General features: G+C 37.9%; 1 protein-coding gene across 3 annotated transcripts in view; it reads right to left on the reverse strand.

Annotated features, from left to right (window-relative positions):
* Window positions 1-3219: 3219 nt before the first annotated feature.
* CCDC14 (coiled-coil domain containing 14) overlaps window positions 3220-17730 on the reverse strand; it is a 50862-nt gene continuing 36351 nt past the window's right edge. For all 3 annotated transcript variants that reach the window (XM_049628316.1, XM_049628318.1, XM_049628317.1), the window contains 3 exons: window positions 9684-9902; window positions 9476-9608; window positions 3220-4865 (listed from right to left, as the gene is read on the reverse strand). In XM_049628316.1, the coding sequence (XP_049484273.1) occupies window positions 3932-4865; window positions 9476-9608; window positions 9684-9902 (1286 nt within the window). In that variant the 3' untranslated portion in view covers window positions 3220-3931. The remainder of the gene's footprint in view (window positions 4866-9475; window positions 9609-9683; window positions 9903-17730) is intronic.

Genomic DNA, 17730 nt, shown 5'->3' on the forward strand with positions numbered 1-17730 from the left:
TATGCTTGGGATCTTACCAGTAGCAGGTATCCCTGTAGAAAAGATTCCTTCTTTGGGTGTAAGTGTGATATAGAGGACTTTTAAAGTTCTTTCAAAAACCCATCTTTAAGCCCCTCAGAAGTCCTTAACATCTTGCTCTCTCTGATTATAATTCTCAGGGAGGTCCTACTCAGGCCAGCTGCTTTAAATAAGAGTGCCAAATTCTCTACAAATATTGTACTAAAACGTCAAAATATGAGGCACATTCAAGCAATTGTGAGCAGGAGGAAACCAAAAATTAACAGATCTAAAAAATGATTAAGGGAGTGTTAGCTCACAAATCAAATCCAGCTTTCTCTGGTGGTATGCTTAAATTCTAGATTCCTAAACAGAAGTCTTGAGAAGGGGCTTCTTACCCTAATAATGGAAAATTAAACCAATTCTATCATCTTTGTCCCCTTCCCATTTTTCTTCCAGCACTTAGAACTTCTGTTCCTTTGCTTGTGCCCCACTGTAATGTAACCTCCTTGAGGGCAGAGAAAATGTCTCATTTATTGTATTCTCAGAGCCCAGAATAGTTGCTGGCAAATATTAGAGCTTTCATTTCATGTATTCATTTAATGAAGAAATCCTTAGCTGAGGAGATCACCCCACGATGTGAGCAGTAAATACTAAGTTGTGATTTGGCTGATGCCCTTTCTCTCTAATTACACTTTGCAATTCTGCCCTCCTCTCCATGTGGTTGAAGCAGGCCTTTATAACTTTTAAGGCACTTGACATAAATGCCACCATTAGTGAAAAGATTTTTGCAAGACTTGCTAAACTCCAAGAGCGGCAGGAATAAAGGCAGAATGTGTACAAAGTACTTCTTTGGCTTCTTTGGCCCTTAGGATCTCTACACTTGGTCAGACAGAACCAGATGCTCTTCAGTAGTATTCACAAATACTAAATCCATGTTGACATTTGCACATTATCTCCACAGATCCAAGACAGGACAGAACAGTGACAAAATGTTGGAGGATGGTTCTTTCCCATTCTACACTGAGTTCACCTTCTCAGAGGCTGTGGAAACCTCACTAATCTGCTTTTCACATTCTGGGACATATGAAAAGGCTGTGTGTGGGGGTGCTGGGATTTGGGGCCAGACTGACCCTTCTGAGACTTACACTGACTTCTTATGTGAAGATTTCTAAAGAGGACTACTGAGAACAGGCATGCTGTCTCTCCTTTTTATCCCACTCTCCATTATCAGTATTGTTATCAAGACTTAATTTAGAACTTGACCAAGAATTTTATTTTTCACTTGAGACATTGCTCAGTGGACTCAAACTGATCAAACCGGAAAATTTGGGAGTCATCTTTGATTTCTCCTTCATTTTCTATCAAATCACCAAGCCAACTGAAAATCTTTCAATTTCTCTCTCCTTTTTCACTTTTATTGCCACTTTTATTTCTGTTTATTGATTTGTCTGGACTACTGCCACAGCTTTCTAGGTGGTTTCCAGCCTCCTCTTCCTCTAATCTTTGTGTATGACCACTCAATGCAATTTTGAGAACACCCAGTTTTATCTGGTGATCCTCAGTTAACAACGACATAAAAACCACCACCACCAAATATTCCCAAATACCCAATGACTTCATGGTTAGTGATTATTCCTCAGCCTGGAGCTCAAGACATTCTAGTCTGACCCTAACTATTCTAATTGTGCTATCATCATCTACTGTTACCATTATCATATACATTTGACCCTTGAACACAGGTTTGAACTATGCAGGTCACCTTATATGTGGATTTTTTTTCCCGATAAATATAGCACTGTGAATGTATTTTCTCTTCCTTGTGATTTTAACATTTTTTCTAGCTTATTCTAAAGATACAGTATATTAATACATGATAACATACAAAAAATATGTTAATCGATTGCTTATGTTATCAGTAAGGCTTCTGGCTAACAGCAAGCTGTAAGTAGTAGAGTTTTTGAGGAGTCCAAGTTATACATGGATTTTTGACTGCAGAGGGGGGTTGGTGCCCCTAACCCTTGTGTTGTTCAAGAGTTAACTGTAGTAATCTTAGTCCCTCTATTTTATAGTCAGGTTGGTATACCTATCATGTTTTTAATATACTACTCAACTCCATGTTTTGATGGTACTTTATGGGTAAACATTTTGAGGATACCCACACGATTATTCAGATCCTATATGTTCTTAAACATCCAAGTGAAGTTTCTTTTCTTCTAGGCCTTCCTCGACCATTTGTTGGCTTCCTTGTATTCTAAACTTCTATGAAGCTCACTGTCTATCTCATCCTTTTTGCTAGAATCTTATTCCACCTTGAAATTTAACCCAATTTTTCATGTTTCTGTGCCATATGTGTGTCTTATATTAAATAAAGAGTAAGCTCCTGGTAAGGCTTCTAGAGGATTTTCCAGTCTCTTCTTTTTCAATCACATTGCTAACCCTAATTAAGTGAAACTTATGGAAGCATTTAATAATTTTCTTTGCACATAAGAATGCCCATTCTGTTTTAAGGGGAAAATTCGATGCTCTTCTTGCATTATCATATAATAATCTTAAGAATTTACTTCTGCATAGGAATAACAATTGAATATTTGGGCGTGGGCAGATGACACAATTTTCCTCCTTCCTGTATTTTATGTTTCTGAACTGTACTTCTGAACTTATATGTTAAAGAGTTGTGGCCTATTGCCTCCAAATACATCAATTGATTAATTTATGAATACTGGAAGAAAAGTTAAAAATAGTCATGGACAATCCTGTGAAAATAACTGAAGATTCATTTAATATTTTTAGACTTAAATCTCTATAAAATCTGGACATGCCAAAGAGATTATATCTGGGTCCACCAGAAGATGCAGCACCAACACTTAAAAACTAATAGGGAGAGATCCTGCAGTCAGCAGAACACTTTAATGCTAAAGCCTGCCCAAGCACTCTGCAGAAAGGTACCAGGCAGTGGACCTGTAGGAAGTATTAGTGACAGGACAACCCTCAGCCTTCTAATTGCTCAAATGTGCTGCTCACACAGATGGTGGTGATACTGAATAGTTAAGAACTGCTAGTAGAGAGAAGCAGAAACTAACTTAATTCATATTATTTACAAATAGAGAATGTTCTCAGCTAATGGGCTGAAAAAGAGTTATTAGTGCAGAAACTCAGGATTATAACCAGTGAAAGATTTCAAAACTCCTTTATGTTCAAATATAATAAGGACAAAAAAACCCAAATAAACATTTCTCATTTATTTAAAAACACAAATTTCCCAAGCTATGACTTATCTATTAGCATTTATCAGTCTGACTTTATTTTTAAAAGGTCTTAAACACCTATTCAGAATAAAACAAATAAAAGTGCCAAAGTTTTAAGAAACCATACGCTAACTGAGGATGTTATCTATATTTTCTTGGCCCAATCAATGTTTTTTAAGAGGTGGAGATATTGGCATTTTTCTCTTAAAAGAAATGTTTATACGTAACACTAGCCTGTAGCACAGAGCATCCCACAGAAAAACACGATGCCATTAAAAAACAAACAGGAATCCTGAAAGAGAAAAGAAAGCCTAATTTGAATACAATAAATTGTACCCAGAGACTCCCTTCCCATTATTCTTTAGAACAACCAGAGAATCCTGACCTGGACCCTTAGCCCAGCTGGGTAAGAAAAGACCTCAAACTGCTAAGTACTAAAAATATTACTTGTGATACTTTCCCAATTATCTGTAATTGTCTTCTCTTAACAAATGTCAATTTCTTAAGATGACTTGTTTGTATAAGCTCCAGACTGTCAATATATTCTAACAATAAATTTTATTATTCATACAATTAATTATAATACATAATTAATATCCATTTCGCTAAAGAAATTTAAAATATACATTCAATTGTAGCCAAGTTCTATTCTTAAAAAGAGGTACTCAATCCCTTTTCTTGTGAGTTCATTTCTCCAGAAGACCAGTCCTTAAGGACTTCTGGAGTCGAGCGATATTGGCATCCAGCGCTGCAAGGCCATTTCGGAAGTCTTGTTCATCTCGAGAAGTGAACGTTGAGAAAGAGGAGATGCTCCAGTCAGACGTCAAGTCAGAATTTAAAAAGCTACCATCGGAGACAGCACTACTTTTCACTTGAATGCTGCCGCTCTGACAAGCAGAGGGGCCATGACAAGCCGCCAGTTCTGGTGGCTCCTCAGGGGCGGCAGGTATCTTGCAGATGGCTTCCTTTATTTTCTTGAGGAGCTGCTTGTCTTCCATATCAGGTGTTCTGGAAAGTTTCTCAGGGGTATCTTCTGCTTCCTTTTTGGAAGAGGAACCAACTCCGGGTGCACACGATTTAGTTTCTTTTTCAGAGACAAGTCCACTGTTGCTGACCAGCTGCGGTGAAGCCACAGTGATCTGTGGCTGGGGGGATAATCTCTTAGATAATGGTGATTTCTTTTTAGAAGTGCTTCTAGCAAATGGAATGTAAATTGTATTATCCAAATTACACTCATCGTCTATTAAAGTTGTGACTTCACTCTCATCAGAATCCTGTTTTGAAAGGGTAGGAATGATCCCAGGGGCTGATACTTCCTCCTTGTTCCTTGTGTTACCATGCTGAGGGCTTTTGGAGGGCAGAACATTTTCGTAAGGTCTACCTGGTTCTATGTTCTCCTCATTGTTAACTGTAGAAAGTGGCTGTGAATCTATGAAAGCGTGATCTGTTTCTAACTTATTTAGGTAGCTCATTATGGAAGTGTGAGCTGGGATTGGGTCACACTTGGGTTGTTTTTCATAAATGTTCAAAAGTGATTTGGTAAGATTATTTCCAGACTTGCAGCGAGCACTGTCCATACTAAGATCTGAGAGAAGCTTTGCCATACTGCTCTGTAAAGTTCTGTTAAGAAGAATTCAGTACACTAATTATTCTTTTTACCGGTTTCTTTCATTTATTTCTTTATACAGCTTCTTTAAAAGAAAGGATCTGAGGCAAGCCCCTGGTTCATAACATTGAAAAAAAGTAACTAAAAGCAAAATTCAAGGAATGAACTCTGGAATGAGTACATTACAATAAAATCAATCAAAGATCTCAGTCTGTATCAAATCTAATATTATGATATTTAGAAATAGAGGCTCAGTATTTTTTTCTCTTAGTGTATCAAATGCTTTATTTTTGAGCAACATTGTAAAATGGTGTGAATTCTGTTAGTAATTAAGCTATTTCTCTCCATTCAAAAGATATATGCAAAGGACACTGGAACAATACTGGGAAAAAAGGATAGTTAGAGATAAATTCTGGTATAATTAGGTATGACCAGCAGCTAGGTACCAGAAGTGTGGCATACGAAAAACCACTCAGGGTCACATACTATCATCGCTAGCTGTGATCTTGGGTAAGTCACTCAACCTTTCTGAATCTCAAGTTCCTCAATTGCAAAGTGAAGGTATCCACTTCAGAATTACAACGAACATCAAATAAGATAAAATATGAGGGTTATGTGCTTATTATCATTAGCACAGCTTCAGGCTATATGGGTGTTCATTTGATGGCAGCTTTTATTAGCAGACCTATTAAAGCCATTTTCTATCAAGCTTTTGGACTTTTTGAATTGAATCATATATATATTCTTACGTATCGATAAAAAAAGAAATACATCAATTTTTTAAAAGATACAAAGGACATTAACAGGAAATTTTGAAAGATTAAAAGTAGCCAGTAAGCATATCTTAAAAGTTCAACTTTTAAGTAGAGAAATTCAAATTTTGAAAATGTGATTATTTTGGAGGAGGCCTATCAAATTAACATAGTAAAATAAGAATAATACCCACTGTCAGAGAAGCTTGAAGAAGCAGGTACTATCAGTGGGACACGTACACTGGTATAACCCTTCCCGAGAGCAAACTGGCAATCCATCAGAAGACTTAAATATTTGTATATCTCACATTTTTGGATCCACTAATTTGCACTTCTAGGAATTCATCCTATATATATATATATATATACCAAGAGGCTGTACCCAAGATATACTTGCAAAGATATAATTTGTAATAGAAAATAGGTGGATTTAGTATCTTTATCTTCAAATAGAGTAGAATGATTTAGGTAAATTATGCTCTAATTGTACCATAGCTATTTATAGTTGTGTTGTAAGGAATATTTGTTGGGTCCATTATATAAGGTTAAATTTAAAAGAGCAGTCCATAAATAACATGGATACAATACTATTTTTTTGTAAAAACAGTCACACACGGCCAAATAAAATACTAAGAGGAAATCTATATTAAACAGCAGTGATTATATCTCTGGATATAGAATGAATGGGTTTTTTCCTACAGAAGGAAAAATAAATTTTTTTCTAACCTGGCTTACTTATTACACTGTCATCTTAAACATACTATGAGTTCTGACTGCTCTTCAAATGGTTATGGTTCTTACCACTTTTCTTCATGCCTTTTCAAAAAGCCAATGAGCTATTATTAAAAGAAAAAATATGTTGTATGAACATATCTTTAAAAAAATTCTGAAATGATCCACTAATTAATTCGATCAGACTACATACTGGAACTTTCATTTTTACTTGTTTTTAGAAAAGGAATACTTATGTTGAGGTTTCTTTCCAGACTTAAATAAAAGTATTATCTTCACTGTGAACAAAATCAGTGATGAAGAAAGGGAGAAAGGGACAATAACATTAATAAGAGTTGAATCTCTGGAAATTAATAGCAATCATTAAGCATCCGATTTATAAACAAAATGTGACTCACCATTATCTCTGAAACTAAAAGAAAAATCTCTGTAAGTAAAGACATGACAGTATGTCAAAAATTTAAAGGAAGCAATACGAGCACCTGAATAGCTACAAAGTAGATATATTTCTGTTTCTATTATATGGGATACACTATTTAATTTTTTTTTAAGGTTTTATTTATTTTTGAGACAGATAGAGACAGAGCATGAACAGGGGAGGGGCAGAGAGAGAGGGAGACACAGAATCGGAAGCAGGCTCCAGGCTCCGAGCCATCAGCCCAGGGCCCAACGTGGGGCTCGAACTCATGGACCGCGAGATCGTGACCTGAGCTGAAGTCGGACGCTTAACCGACTGAGCCACCCAGGCGCCCCTGGGATACACTATTTAAATACACTGATTTTTAATGCTTAGAAAATGGACACATTTTTATAAGAAATTCAAGGTTCTCAGCTACTTATAAAAATATACTAATTTAAATAACTATCAGCACTAAGAGTGCTCTTAGAAGCTATTAGAATATTTACTACTTATTTACTGAAAATCTATTAATTTCCTCACATTTTAATGGTTTTGTAACATGTGTTGTAGTGAATTTTTGAAAAAGTGATAAGGATATATTTCAAAATTATTCAAGGTTTCAGAAAGGAGAGAGAGAGACGGTTTAGGGTGTTTGTTTAAAACTCCTATGTGTACCTTCTAGTCCCACTATCCTTCTCCAACATTCTGAAAAAGGCATTTAGGAATTTTTTGAAATCGTTAAGAGGTTACTTAAAACGTGCAAAAAAACATCCATCCTTCTTACTGCAGTGTACGACTACAGGGAAGATGGAGGGGAGCTGAACGTGAAGATTTAGCTGTGCTGTCAGATGGTGCCGCTTTACCCTCTGGCAAAAGTAAAACTAAAGTGGTCACAGTAGCCCAGCTATAGTATTGGAGACGTTCCTAATTAACTGAATTGCACAGGGTATCACCAAACATAGTGTAAATCACCAACGTGGGTGAATTTTGATATAATTAAGCTCAACTACCAACTTTTTGTTTTGACAAAACAAAAATTACCATCCATGGGTATACTTGGCATTTTGAAGTTCTTACTGAATCTTCAGAAAATGTAGGGGTAGTACTAAACTCTGTAAGACATTGTGCTAATTTAAGCTTGCCCACCATGTTTCTATAATCATTTAAAGAGACCCGCTAATCTAACAGGTGAGCTAGTAGTCAAGACACAGGATTTATGCCCAGAGTAAGAAGAAAACGTCCTTGACGACAATGGAAAAAACTGACAGGAAAAATCTTGGAGTCTTAAGAGTGTAAAACATTTACACCTAACATTTCAGACACAGTCTTCTAAAAGCAGATAATATACAAGAAGTAATAACCTTTTTCATTTCCTATGCTTCTATGTTAGGGTGAGTGTTAAGAAAAGGCTCTACTTGCAAACAAATCCTTTTTCATTCCTAGTGAAAAGGCAGACTGTGTTATTTTGAAAGAATGAGCAGGTACAAAGTTAGAAGAATCTCTCAAAAACACATCCTCTTTTCTCAGAGAGAAGCTGTCCTTTCCAAAAGAGAAAGCAAGGCTCAAGAGGGAAACTAACATCTTGGCTCAGGTCCCAGGTTGGGCCCCAACTAGCTGTGAAAGGCAGGCAAGTCCTTTCATTTCTTTGCGCTTCCATTTATGCTAATTTCTCTAATAATTAAACTATTACTTACTCTGAAAATTGCCCTTACATCTTTTTTATCAATTTTCTCCACAAATGGACCACTATGTTAAATAGTATTCAGTCAGGGTGCCTGGGTAGCTCAGTCAGTTAAGCGTCCGACTTCGGCTCAGGTCATGATCTCACAGTTCTCGTGGGTTCGAGCCCCATATGGGCTCTGTGCTGACAGCTTGGAGCCTGGAGCCTACTTCTGATTCTGTGTCTCCCTCTCTCTCTGCCCCTTCCCCACTTGTGCTCTGTCTCTCAAAAATAAATAAATGTAAAAATTAAAAAAAATTAAATAGTAGTCAAGTTAAAAAAAATTTTTTTTTAATGTTTATTTTTGAGAGAGAGAGAGAGAGGGGCAGGCAGAGAGAGAGGGAGACACAGAATCCAAAGCAGGCTCCAGGCTCCAAGCTGTCAGCACACAGCCCGATGCGGGGCTCGAACTCCTGAACTGAGAGATCATGACCTGAGCTGAGGTGGGATGCTTTACCGACTGGGCCACCCAGGCGCCTCTTCAGTCAAGTTTATTCTTAAAAAAGGCTGTATATGGGGCGCCTGGGTGGCTCAGTCGGTTGAGTGTCCGACTTTGGCTCAGGTCATGATCTTGCGGTCTGTGAGTTCGAGCCCCGCATCAGGCTCTGTGCTGTCAGCTCAAAGCCTGGAGCCTGTTTCAGATTCTGTGTCTCCCTCTCTCTCTGCCCCTCCCCCGCTCATGCTCTGTCTCTCTCTCTCTCAGTCAAAAATAAATAAAACATGGGGCACCTGGGTGGCTCAGTCGGTTAAGCGGCCGACTTCGGCTCAGGTCATGATCTCACGGTCCGTGAGTTCGAGCCCCGCGTCGGGCTCTGTGCTGACAGCTCAGAGCCTGGAGCCTGTTTCAGATTCTGTGTCTACCTCTCTCTGACCCTCCCCCGTTCATTCTCTGTCTCAAAAATAAATAAACGTTAAAAAATTAAAAAAAAGAGAAAGGGGAAAGAGAGCAGACCTAAAATCATTTTTGAAGTCATAAGTAATCTGACAAGAGGCATGTTATTCAAATGAAATCAACATTACCTTGTTAATTCTCTCAGTCGGGTCACCTCAGCGTCACGCTGACGTAATGTTATTCCCAATATTTGATTTTCCTTTTCAGCAGCTTCTAACTTAAACCGGGAGCTTTTCACATTGACTAAGGCTTCTTCCAATTCTGAAACCACAATAAAATTTCAGTTTCCTTTTCCTTTTTAAAAAATGTGACCACAACTATAGTTCAAATACATACCAATTTTTATTCTTGTTGTCTCAATGTCAAATTGCTGTTTATTTTCAAGTAAAGTTTGCTCTTTCTCTTTAAATATACCAGCAAATTTTTTGTTTTCATCTTTCTGATTTTCAATCACTTTTAAAAGTTCTTCATTTTTATTCTGTAGTAATTCCTGGCTCTTCAGTGACTCCTGTAATTGGTTTTGCAGGGACTTGTTCAATGACTGAAGAGAAAACACTGCAAGACAAAACAGATCAAATCATTGTTTCCCTAATTTAAAAAGCACAAACCTGAAAAAGATCTGTGTATAAAAAGGAAAAGATCTGGAACTTATTGATTTGTTTAACCATTATATGTTTGAGCAGTTCCACATAAATATTAAATATATTTCTAAAATTTGATGCAGAGATCATACCTTTCTTCTCCAACTGATATTTTGGGCATTAAGATTTTTTTTTTTTAACTTTGTTAATGAAAGAATAATACATGCACAAAGTAAAAAGAATTCAAACACGACAAAATACCAATTACCAAATTATTCTCAGTGAAGAATCTCCCTCCCCACCCCACCTCCACTCTCCTCCCAAAGGCAACCACAATTAACTTTGGTATCTTTCTGGAAAAACACTTGTGCATATAACATATATATTTAAACAGAGATGAATAACACTTTTTCTCCCATAAGATTAATATGTAATTAGCATATAGATCTATCACATTCTTTTTAATGTCTGTAAAAGTATACAGCACCATTCATTTAATAAATACAGCCTTGAGTGAAGATTTACTATGTGTGAGGCACGGAATTAGAACTTGGACATACAGTAGTGAATAGCAGAGACATAGCTGGTGCTCTCAAAGAGCTGATAACAAACAAGTAATCATAAATAGCGATAAATGCTTTCAAGAAAACAATAAGGCAAATGGTCAGAGACTAAAAAGATATAAGCTATTTAGAATGGCAACTACCAATCTCCTCATTTCCCTCTTTGCCCCTCTCTCCCACATATCTCCACCCCCACTGTTTATTCATAGTGGAATCAGAGTGACTTTTTCCAAGATTACTCTGGTAAAATGAACACTTTTATGAAGTGTGTGTTCTGTTGGGTACTCGTATTTTTCTTATTGCTTTGTAAGAGCTATTTATATATTAAGAAAATTAAGCCTTTGTTATATCATGTATTATGAAAAAATTGCCTCCATTTTATTAATGCACTTTGAATGTGTTTACAATATTGCCATGCAGAAAATGACAAAAAATTCTGAGAACAAATCTTATCAGTCTTTTCCTTTGTGTCATCTGAGTTTTGTCAAGCTTAGGAAAAGATCCCAAGAATAAAAAAACAAAGAAACAAATTGTTCTAATCTTTTCCTTGTTAATAGTAGTTTTTTTCTTTTTCCTAATATTTTAAGCTTTAGGATCCATAAGCACAATTTGGCAATATCTGTCAAAATTTGACTGACTCATTAATTCTATAGCTATTATCTACAAAATGCTCACACATGTGCACAAAGACACACGTACAAGATTTTCACTGTACCACTGTTTGCACTGGGAAAATACCTAGATAGCTATCATCAGAGGACTTCAAATGCATAATGCGAGAAGCAACATAAGCAGAATATTCAAATAGTTCTTAAACAGAATCTATGTATTTTGATACAGAAAAATGCGCACTACAGGTTTTACTGGAAGGGGGAGCTAAGATGGCAGGATAGCAGGAGGACCCCAGGCCTGCCTTATCCCTCGAACATAGCTGAGTAACTATCAAATCATTCCGAATACACAAGAAATTGACCTGAGGACTGACAGAACAAACTGTACAACTGGAGGGAGAAAAGAGGCCACATGGAGGAAGGTAAGAAGTGCAGAGACATGGTTTGGGGGAGAAACAGATCACGAGTGCTATGGAGGCAAAGGAGCCCTTACATACAAGGAGAACACTTTCACAAACCCATTGGCTGGGAAAACGAGACGGGCTGATTTTCATGAGTTTTTGCAATCAGTGGGGCACAAAGACTGGAGTTTTAGAGGTCTACCAGCTTGGCTGGGAAGAGAGACCTGAGGGAGCTGCCCTACTCCTGGAAAGAAGGCAGGCAAGCAACCCTGGGGCAAATGGCATGATCTGAGGATCGCCTAAGGCGCATTGGGAGAGACGGTTCCTACTTCTTGGAGCACATCTGTGAGAGGTGACGTTGCTTCTCCCGGGACAAAAGAGCTGGTGGGTGCCATTTCTCTCCCTTGCCCTCAGCACAGGTACAGACACCTGCTGAGGGAAGCTAACCTTGATACCGGCTGTTTAGCCTGCTCCAAATCCCATGCCCCTGAGCTCTGGCACAACTGCCCTTCTCAGTCAAATCTGCATCACCCCCAGCGAGGCAAGACTCTCACCCTGAAGACCAGTGCAGGGCCCCCTCCACAGCACTTCCTTGAAGTTTGGAATTTTAAGAGTCAGCAGGTTTGGCTGGGATAGAGACCAAAGTGCACTGTGCTGCCCCAGACAGTCAAGCAAACTACAGACAAGCAGTGTGAAAACAGTGACCTGAAAAACACCTGAGAGGTACAAGGGGAAATCACTCACTCTTCTGGGAGTGCTTCTCTGAGAGCACCAAGCACCGAGCACCCTCTCCAGGACAAAGGAGCTGGCTGGAGCCACTTCCTTCCTCTACCCATAGGCATAAACCAACTTAAAAAAAAAAAAAAAAAAAAAAAAAAAAAGCACCGCACCAACACTGGCTGCTTAATCTGCTTACACGAAGACCTGTCCTCCTGTGCTCTGTTTGTACTGCTTTTCTCAGGCAAGTTTAAGAACCAGTGCAGTAGGCCCTTCCCCAAGAACACCAGCACAAACCCCTGCACACATCAGGTCTACTGACCATAGAGTTCTGCAAAGCATCAGTTCTAGTGGAAGTAGAATCAAGTCTCATTTAAGAAGGAGGCCAGACACCTAGATAAAACTGACCACACTCTAGCCAAGGTCCAAGCACTGCCCACTGCAGGTAAGGAGAACCTCTGCAGAGGACTGACCTAAGGGACAGAGGAGCCAAAACACATTAGTGGAGTGCATGTAGCACACATCAGAGACACTCCCTGAAGCACCAGGCCCTACATACTATATAACCTCTTCATAAAGTCATTACTCTCAGGAGCAGGAAACACAACAGGCTTTTCTAACACACAGAAGAAGACAGAGACCTAGACAAAATGCCAAGATAGAGGAATTCATCCCAAAAGAAATAACAAGAAATGGTCATGGCTAGAAATCTAATTGAAACAGATATAAGTAATAAGACTGATGGAGATTTTAAAATAACAGTCATAAGGATACTCCTTGGGCTTGAGAATAGCATGGAAGATATCAGGGAAACCCTTACTACAGAAATAAGAGTTAAAAACCAATCAGACAGATATGAAAAATGCAATAACTGAGATTCGAAACAACCTGGATGTAATGACCACAAGGATGGAAGGATGAATAAGTGATACAGAAGAAAGAATTATGGAAAATAATTGGGCTGCCTGGGTGGCTCAGTCAGTTAAGCATCCGACTCTTGATCTGGGCTCAGGTCACGATCTCATGGTTCGTGAGTTTGAGCCCCACATCAGGCTCCATGCTGTCAGCTTGAGATTCTGTCTCTTCCTTTCTCTGCCCCTCTCCTGCTTGCACACCCACGTTCTCCCTCAAAATAAATAAATAAAAACTTAAAAAAAAAAAGAATTATGGAAAACAATGAAGCTGAACAAAAGAACGAAGAATGATGAATCATGAGAGTAGACTTGGGGAACTCAGTGACTCCATTAAATGTAGTAACATTTGCATCGTAGGAGTCCCAGAAGAAAAAGAGAGAGAAAAGGGGAAAGAAAGTTTATTTGAGGAAATAATAGCTGAAAACTTCCCTAATCTGAGGAAGGGAACAGACATCCAAATCCAGGAGTTAGAGAGAACTGCTATCAAAATCAACAAAAGCAGGGGCGCCTGGGTGGCGCAGTCGGTTAAGCGTCCGACTTCAGCCAGGTCACGATCTCGCGGACCGTGAGTTCGAGCCCCGCGTCGGGCTCTGGGCCGATGGCTCGGAGCCTGGAGCCTGTTTCCGATTCTGTGTCTCCCTCTCTCTCTGCCCCTCCCCCGTTCATGCTCTGTCTCTCTCTGTCCCAAAAATAAATAAAAAACATTGAAAAAAAAAAATTTAAAAAAAAATCAACAAAAGCAGGCCAACACCAAGACATATTATATTTAAATTTGCAAAAATAGTGATAAAGAAAAAAATCTAAAACCAGTAAGACAAAAAAGTCCCTAACTTACAAGGGAAGACCCATAAGGTTAGCTGTAGATCTCTCCACAGATCACTCCCTTGGCAAGCCAGAAGGGAGTGGCATGATATATTCTACATGCTGAATGGGAAAAATCTGCAGCCAAGAATACTCTATCCAGCAAGGTTGTCATTCAGAATAGAATGAGTTTCCCAGACAAACAAAAACTAAAGGAGTTCATGAACACTAAACCAGTCCTGCAAAAATATTGAAGGGGCTTCTTTGAGTGGGAAGGACAGATCAAAAGTGACAAAGACTAGAAAAGACCAGAAAAATCTCTAGAAACAATGATAAAACAAGTAATAAAATGGCACTAAATACATATCTATCAAAAATTACTCTGAATGTAAATAGACTAAATGTTCTAATCAAGACATAGAGTGTCAGAATGGACTAAAAAAAAAAAAAGACACATCTATATGCTGCCTACAAGAGACTCATTTTAGACCTAAAGACACCTGCAGATTGAAAGTTAGGGGATGGAGAAAGATCTATCATGCAAATGGACATTAAAATAAGCTGGAGTAGCAATATTTCTTTTTTTTTTTTTCAATATACGAAGTTTATTGTCAAATTGGTTTCCATACAACACCCAGTGCTCATCCCAAAAGGTGCCCTCCTCAATACCCATCACCCACCCTCCCCTCCCTCCCACCCCCCATCAACCCTCAGTTTGTTCTCAGTTTTTAACAGTCTCTTATGCTTTGGCTCTCTCCCACTCTAACCTCTTTTTTTTTTTTTTTTTTCCCTTCCCCTCCCCCATGGGTTTCTGTTAAGTTTCTCAGGATCCACATAAGAGTGAAAACATATGGTATCTGTCTTTCTCTGTATGGCTTATTTCACTTAGCATCACACTCTCCAGTTCCATCCAAGTTGCTACAAAGGGCCATATTTCGTTCTTTCTCATTGCCATGTAGTACTCCATTGTGTATATAAACCACAATTTCTTTATCCATTCATCAGTTGATGGACATTTAGGCTCTTTCCATAATTTGGCTATTGTTGAGAGTGCTGCTATAAACATTGGAGTACAAGTGCCTCTATGCATCAGTACTCCTGTAACCCTTGGGTAAATTCCTAGCAGTGCTATTGCTGGGTCATAGGGTAGGTCTATTTTTAATTTTCTGAGGAACCTCCACACTGTTTTCCAGAGTGGCTGCACCAGTTTGGAGTAGCAATACTTCTACCAGACCAACTAGATTTTAAAACAAAGACTGTAACAAGAGATGAAGAAGGGCACTATATCATGATAAAGGGGACTATCCAACAAGATCTAACAATTATAAATATTTATGCCCCCAAATTGAGAGAACCCAAACATATAAAACAATTAATAACAAACATAAAGGAACTCATTGATAGTAATACAATAATAGTAAGGGACTTTAACACCCCACTTACACCAATGAACAGATCATCTAAGAAGAAAATCAACAAGGAAACAATGGCTTTGAAAGACACCAGACCAGACTGATTTAACAGATATATTCAGAATATTTCATCCTAAAGCAGCAGAATACACATTCTTTTTGAGTGCACATGGGATAGTCTCCACAATAGATCACATACTAGGTCACAAATCAGGCTTCAACGAGTACAAAAAGATTGAGATCATACCATGCATATTTTCTGACCACAATGCTATGAAACTTGAAGTCAACCACAAGAAAAAATTTGGGAAGACCACAAATATAAGGAGGTTAAACAACATGCTACTAAAGAATGAATGGGTCAAGCAGGAAATTAAAGAAGAAATAAAAAAATACATGGAAACAAATGAAAATGAAAACATGATGGTCTAAAACCTTTGGGACGCAGCAAAAGTGGTCATAAGAGGGAAGTATATAGCAATACAGGCCTACCTCAAGAAGCAAGAAAATTCTCAAATAAACAACCTAACCTTACACCTAAAGGAGCTAAAAACAACAACAACAACAACAAAAAATGAATCCTAAAGCCAGCAAAAGAAGGGAAATAATAAAGAATAGAGTAGAAGTAAGTGATAAAGAAACTGAGAAAAAAAAAACCCAAAACCAGAACAAATCAATGAAACCAGGAGCTGGTTCTTTGAAAAAATTAATAAACTTGATAAATCCCTAGCCAGACTTATCAAAACAAAAGAGAAAGGACCCAAATAAACAAAATCATAAATGAGAGAAGAGAAATAACAACCAATATCACAGAAATACAAATAATTATAAAAGAATATTATGAAAAACTATATGCCAACAAATTAGACAATCTGGAAGAAATGATAAGTTCCTGGAAACATATAAACTACCAAAACTGAAACAGGAAGAAATAGAAAACTAGAACAGACCGATACCAGCAAAGAAACTGGATCAGTAATCAAAAATCTCCCAAAAAGCAAAAGTCCAGGGCAAGATGGCTTCATAGGCAAATTCTAGCAAACATTTAAAGTTATAAATTTAATAGTTATAATATAAATATATATAATATAACTATAAATATAAATTTAAATTTATAAAAAGAGTTAATACCTATTCTTCTTAAACTATTTTAAAAAATAGAAAAGGGGGGCGCCTGGGTGGCGCAGTCGGTTAAGCGTCCGACTTCAGCCAGGTCACGATCTCGCGGTCCGTGAGTTCGAGCCCCGCATCAGGCTCTGGGCTGATGGCTCGGAGCCTGGAGCCTGTTTCCGATTCTGTGTCTCCCTCTCTCTCTGCCCCTCCCCCGTTCATGCTCTGTCTCTCTCTGTCCCAAAAATAAATAAAAAACGTTGAAAAAAAAAATTAAAAAAAAAAAAAAAATAGAAAAGGAAAGAAAACTTCCAAACTCATTCTATGGGGCCAGCATTACTCTGATTCCAAAACCAGACAAAGACTCCACTAAAACAAAGAACTACAGGCCAGTATCCCTGATGAAGATGGCTGCAAAAATTCTCAACACATTGCTAGCAAATCAAATCCAACAGTACATTAAAAGAATCATTCACCATCATCAAGTGGGATTTATTCCTGGGATGCAATAATGGCTCAATATTTGCAAATCAACCAATGTGATACATCACATTAAGAAGAGAAAGGATAAGAACCATATGATCCTCTCAATAGATGCAGAGAAAGCATTAGACAAAGTACAATATCCATTCATAATAAAAACCCTCAACAAAGTATAGATGGAGGGAACATACCTCAACATAATAAAGGCCATATACAAAAAAACCCACAGCTGATATCATCCTCAATGAGGAAAAACTGCAAGCTTTTCCTCTATATAGTCAGGAACAAGACAGGAACAAGTCCACTCTCACCCTGTTATTTAACATAATACTAGAAGTCCTAGCCTCAGCAATCAGACAACACAAAAAAATAAAGGCATCCAAATCAGCAAGGAAGAAGTCAAACTCTCACTATTTGTAGATGACGTGATACTCTATGTAGAAAACCCAAAAGACCACCAAAAAAATTGCTAGAACTGATACATGAATTCAGTAAAGTCTCAGGATACAAAATCAATGTACAGTAATCTGTTGTACTTCTACACACCAACAATGAAACAGCCAAAAGAGAAATCAAGGACTCGATCCCATTTATAATTGCACCAAAAACCATAAGATACCTAGGAATAAACCTAACCAAAGAGGTTAAAGATTTGTATTCTGAAAACTATAAAACACTAACGAAGGAAATTCAAGACAACACAAAGCAATGGAAAAACATTCCATGTTCATGGATTGGAAGAATAAATATTGTTAAAATGTCTATACTACCCAAAGCAATCTACACATTT

Source organism: Panthera uncia, chromosome C2 (assembly GCF_023721935.1).
Source record: "Panthera uncia isolate 11264 chromosome C2, Puncia_PCG_1.0, whole genome shotgun sequence".
In the NCBI taxonomy this organism is placed as follows: Eukaryota; Metazoa; Chordata; class Mammalia; order Carnivora; family Felidae; genus Panthera; species Panthera uncia.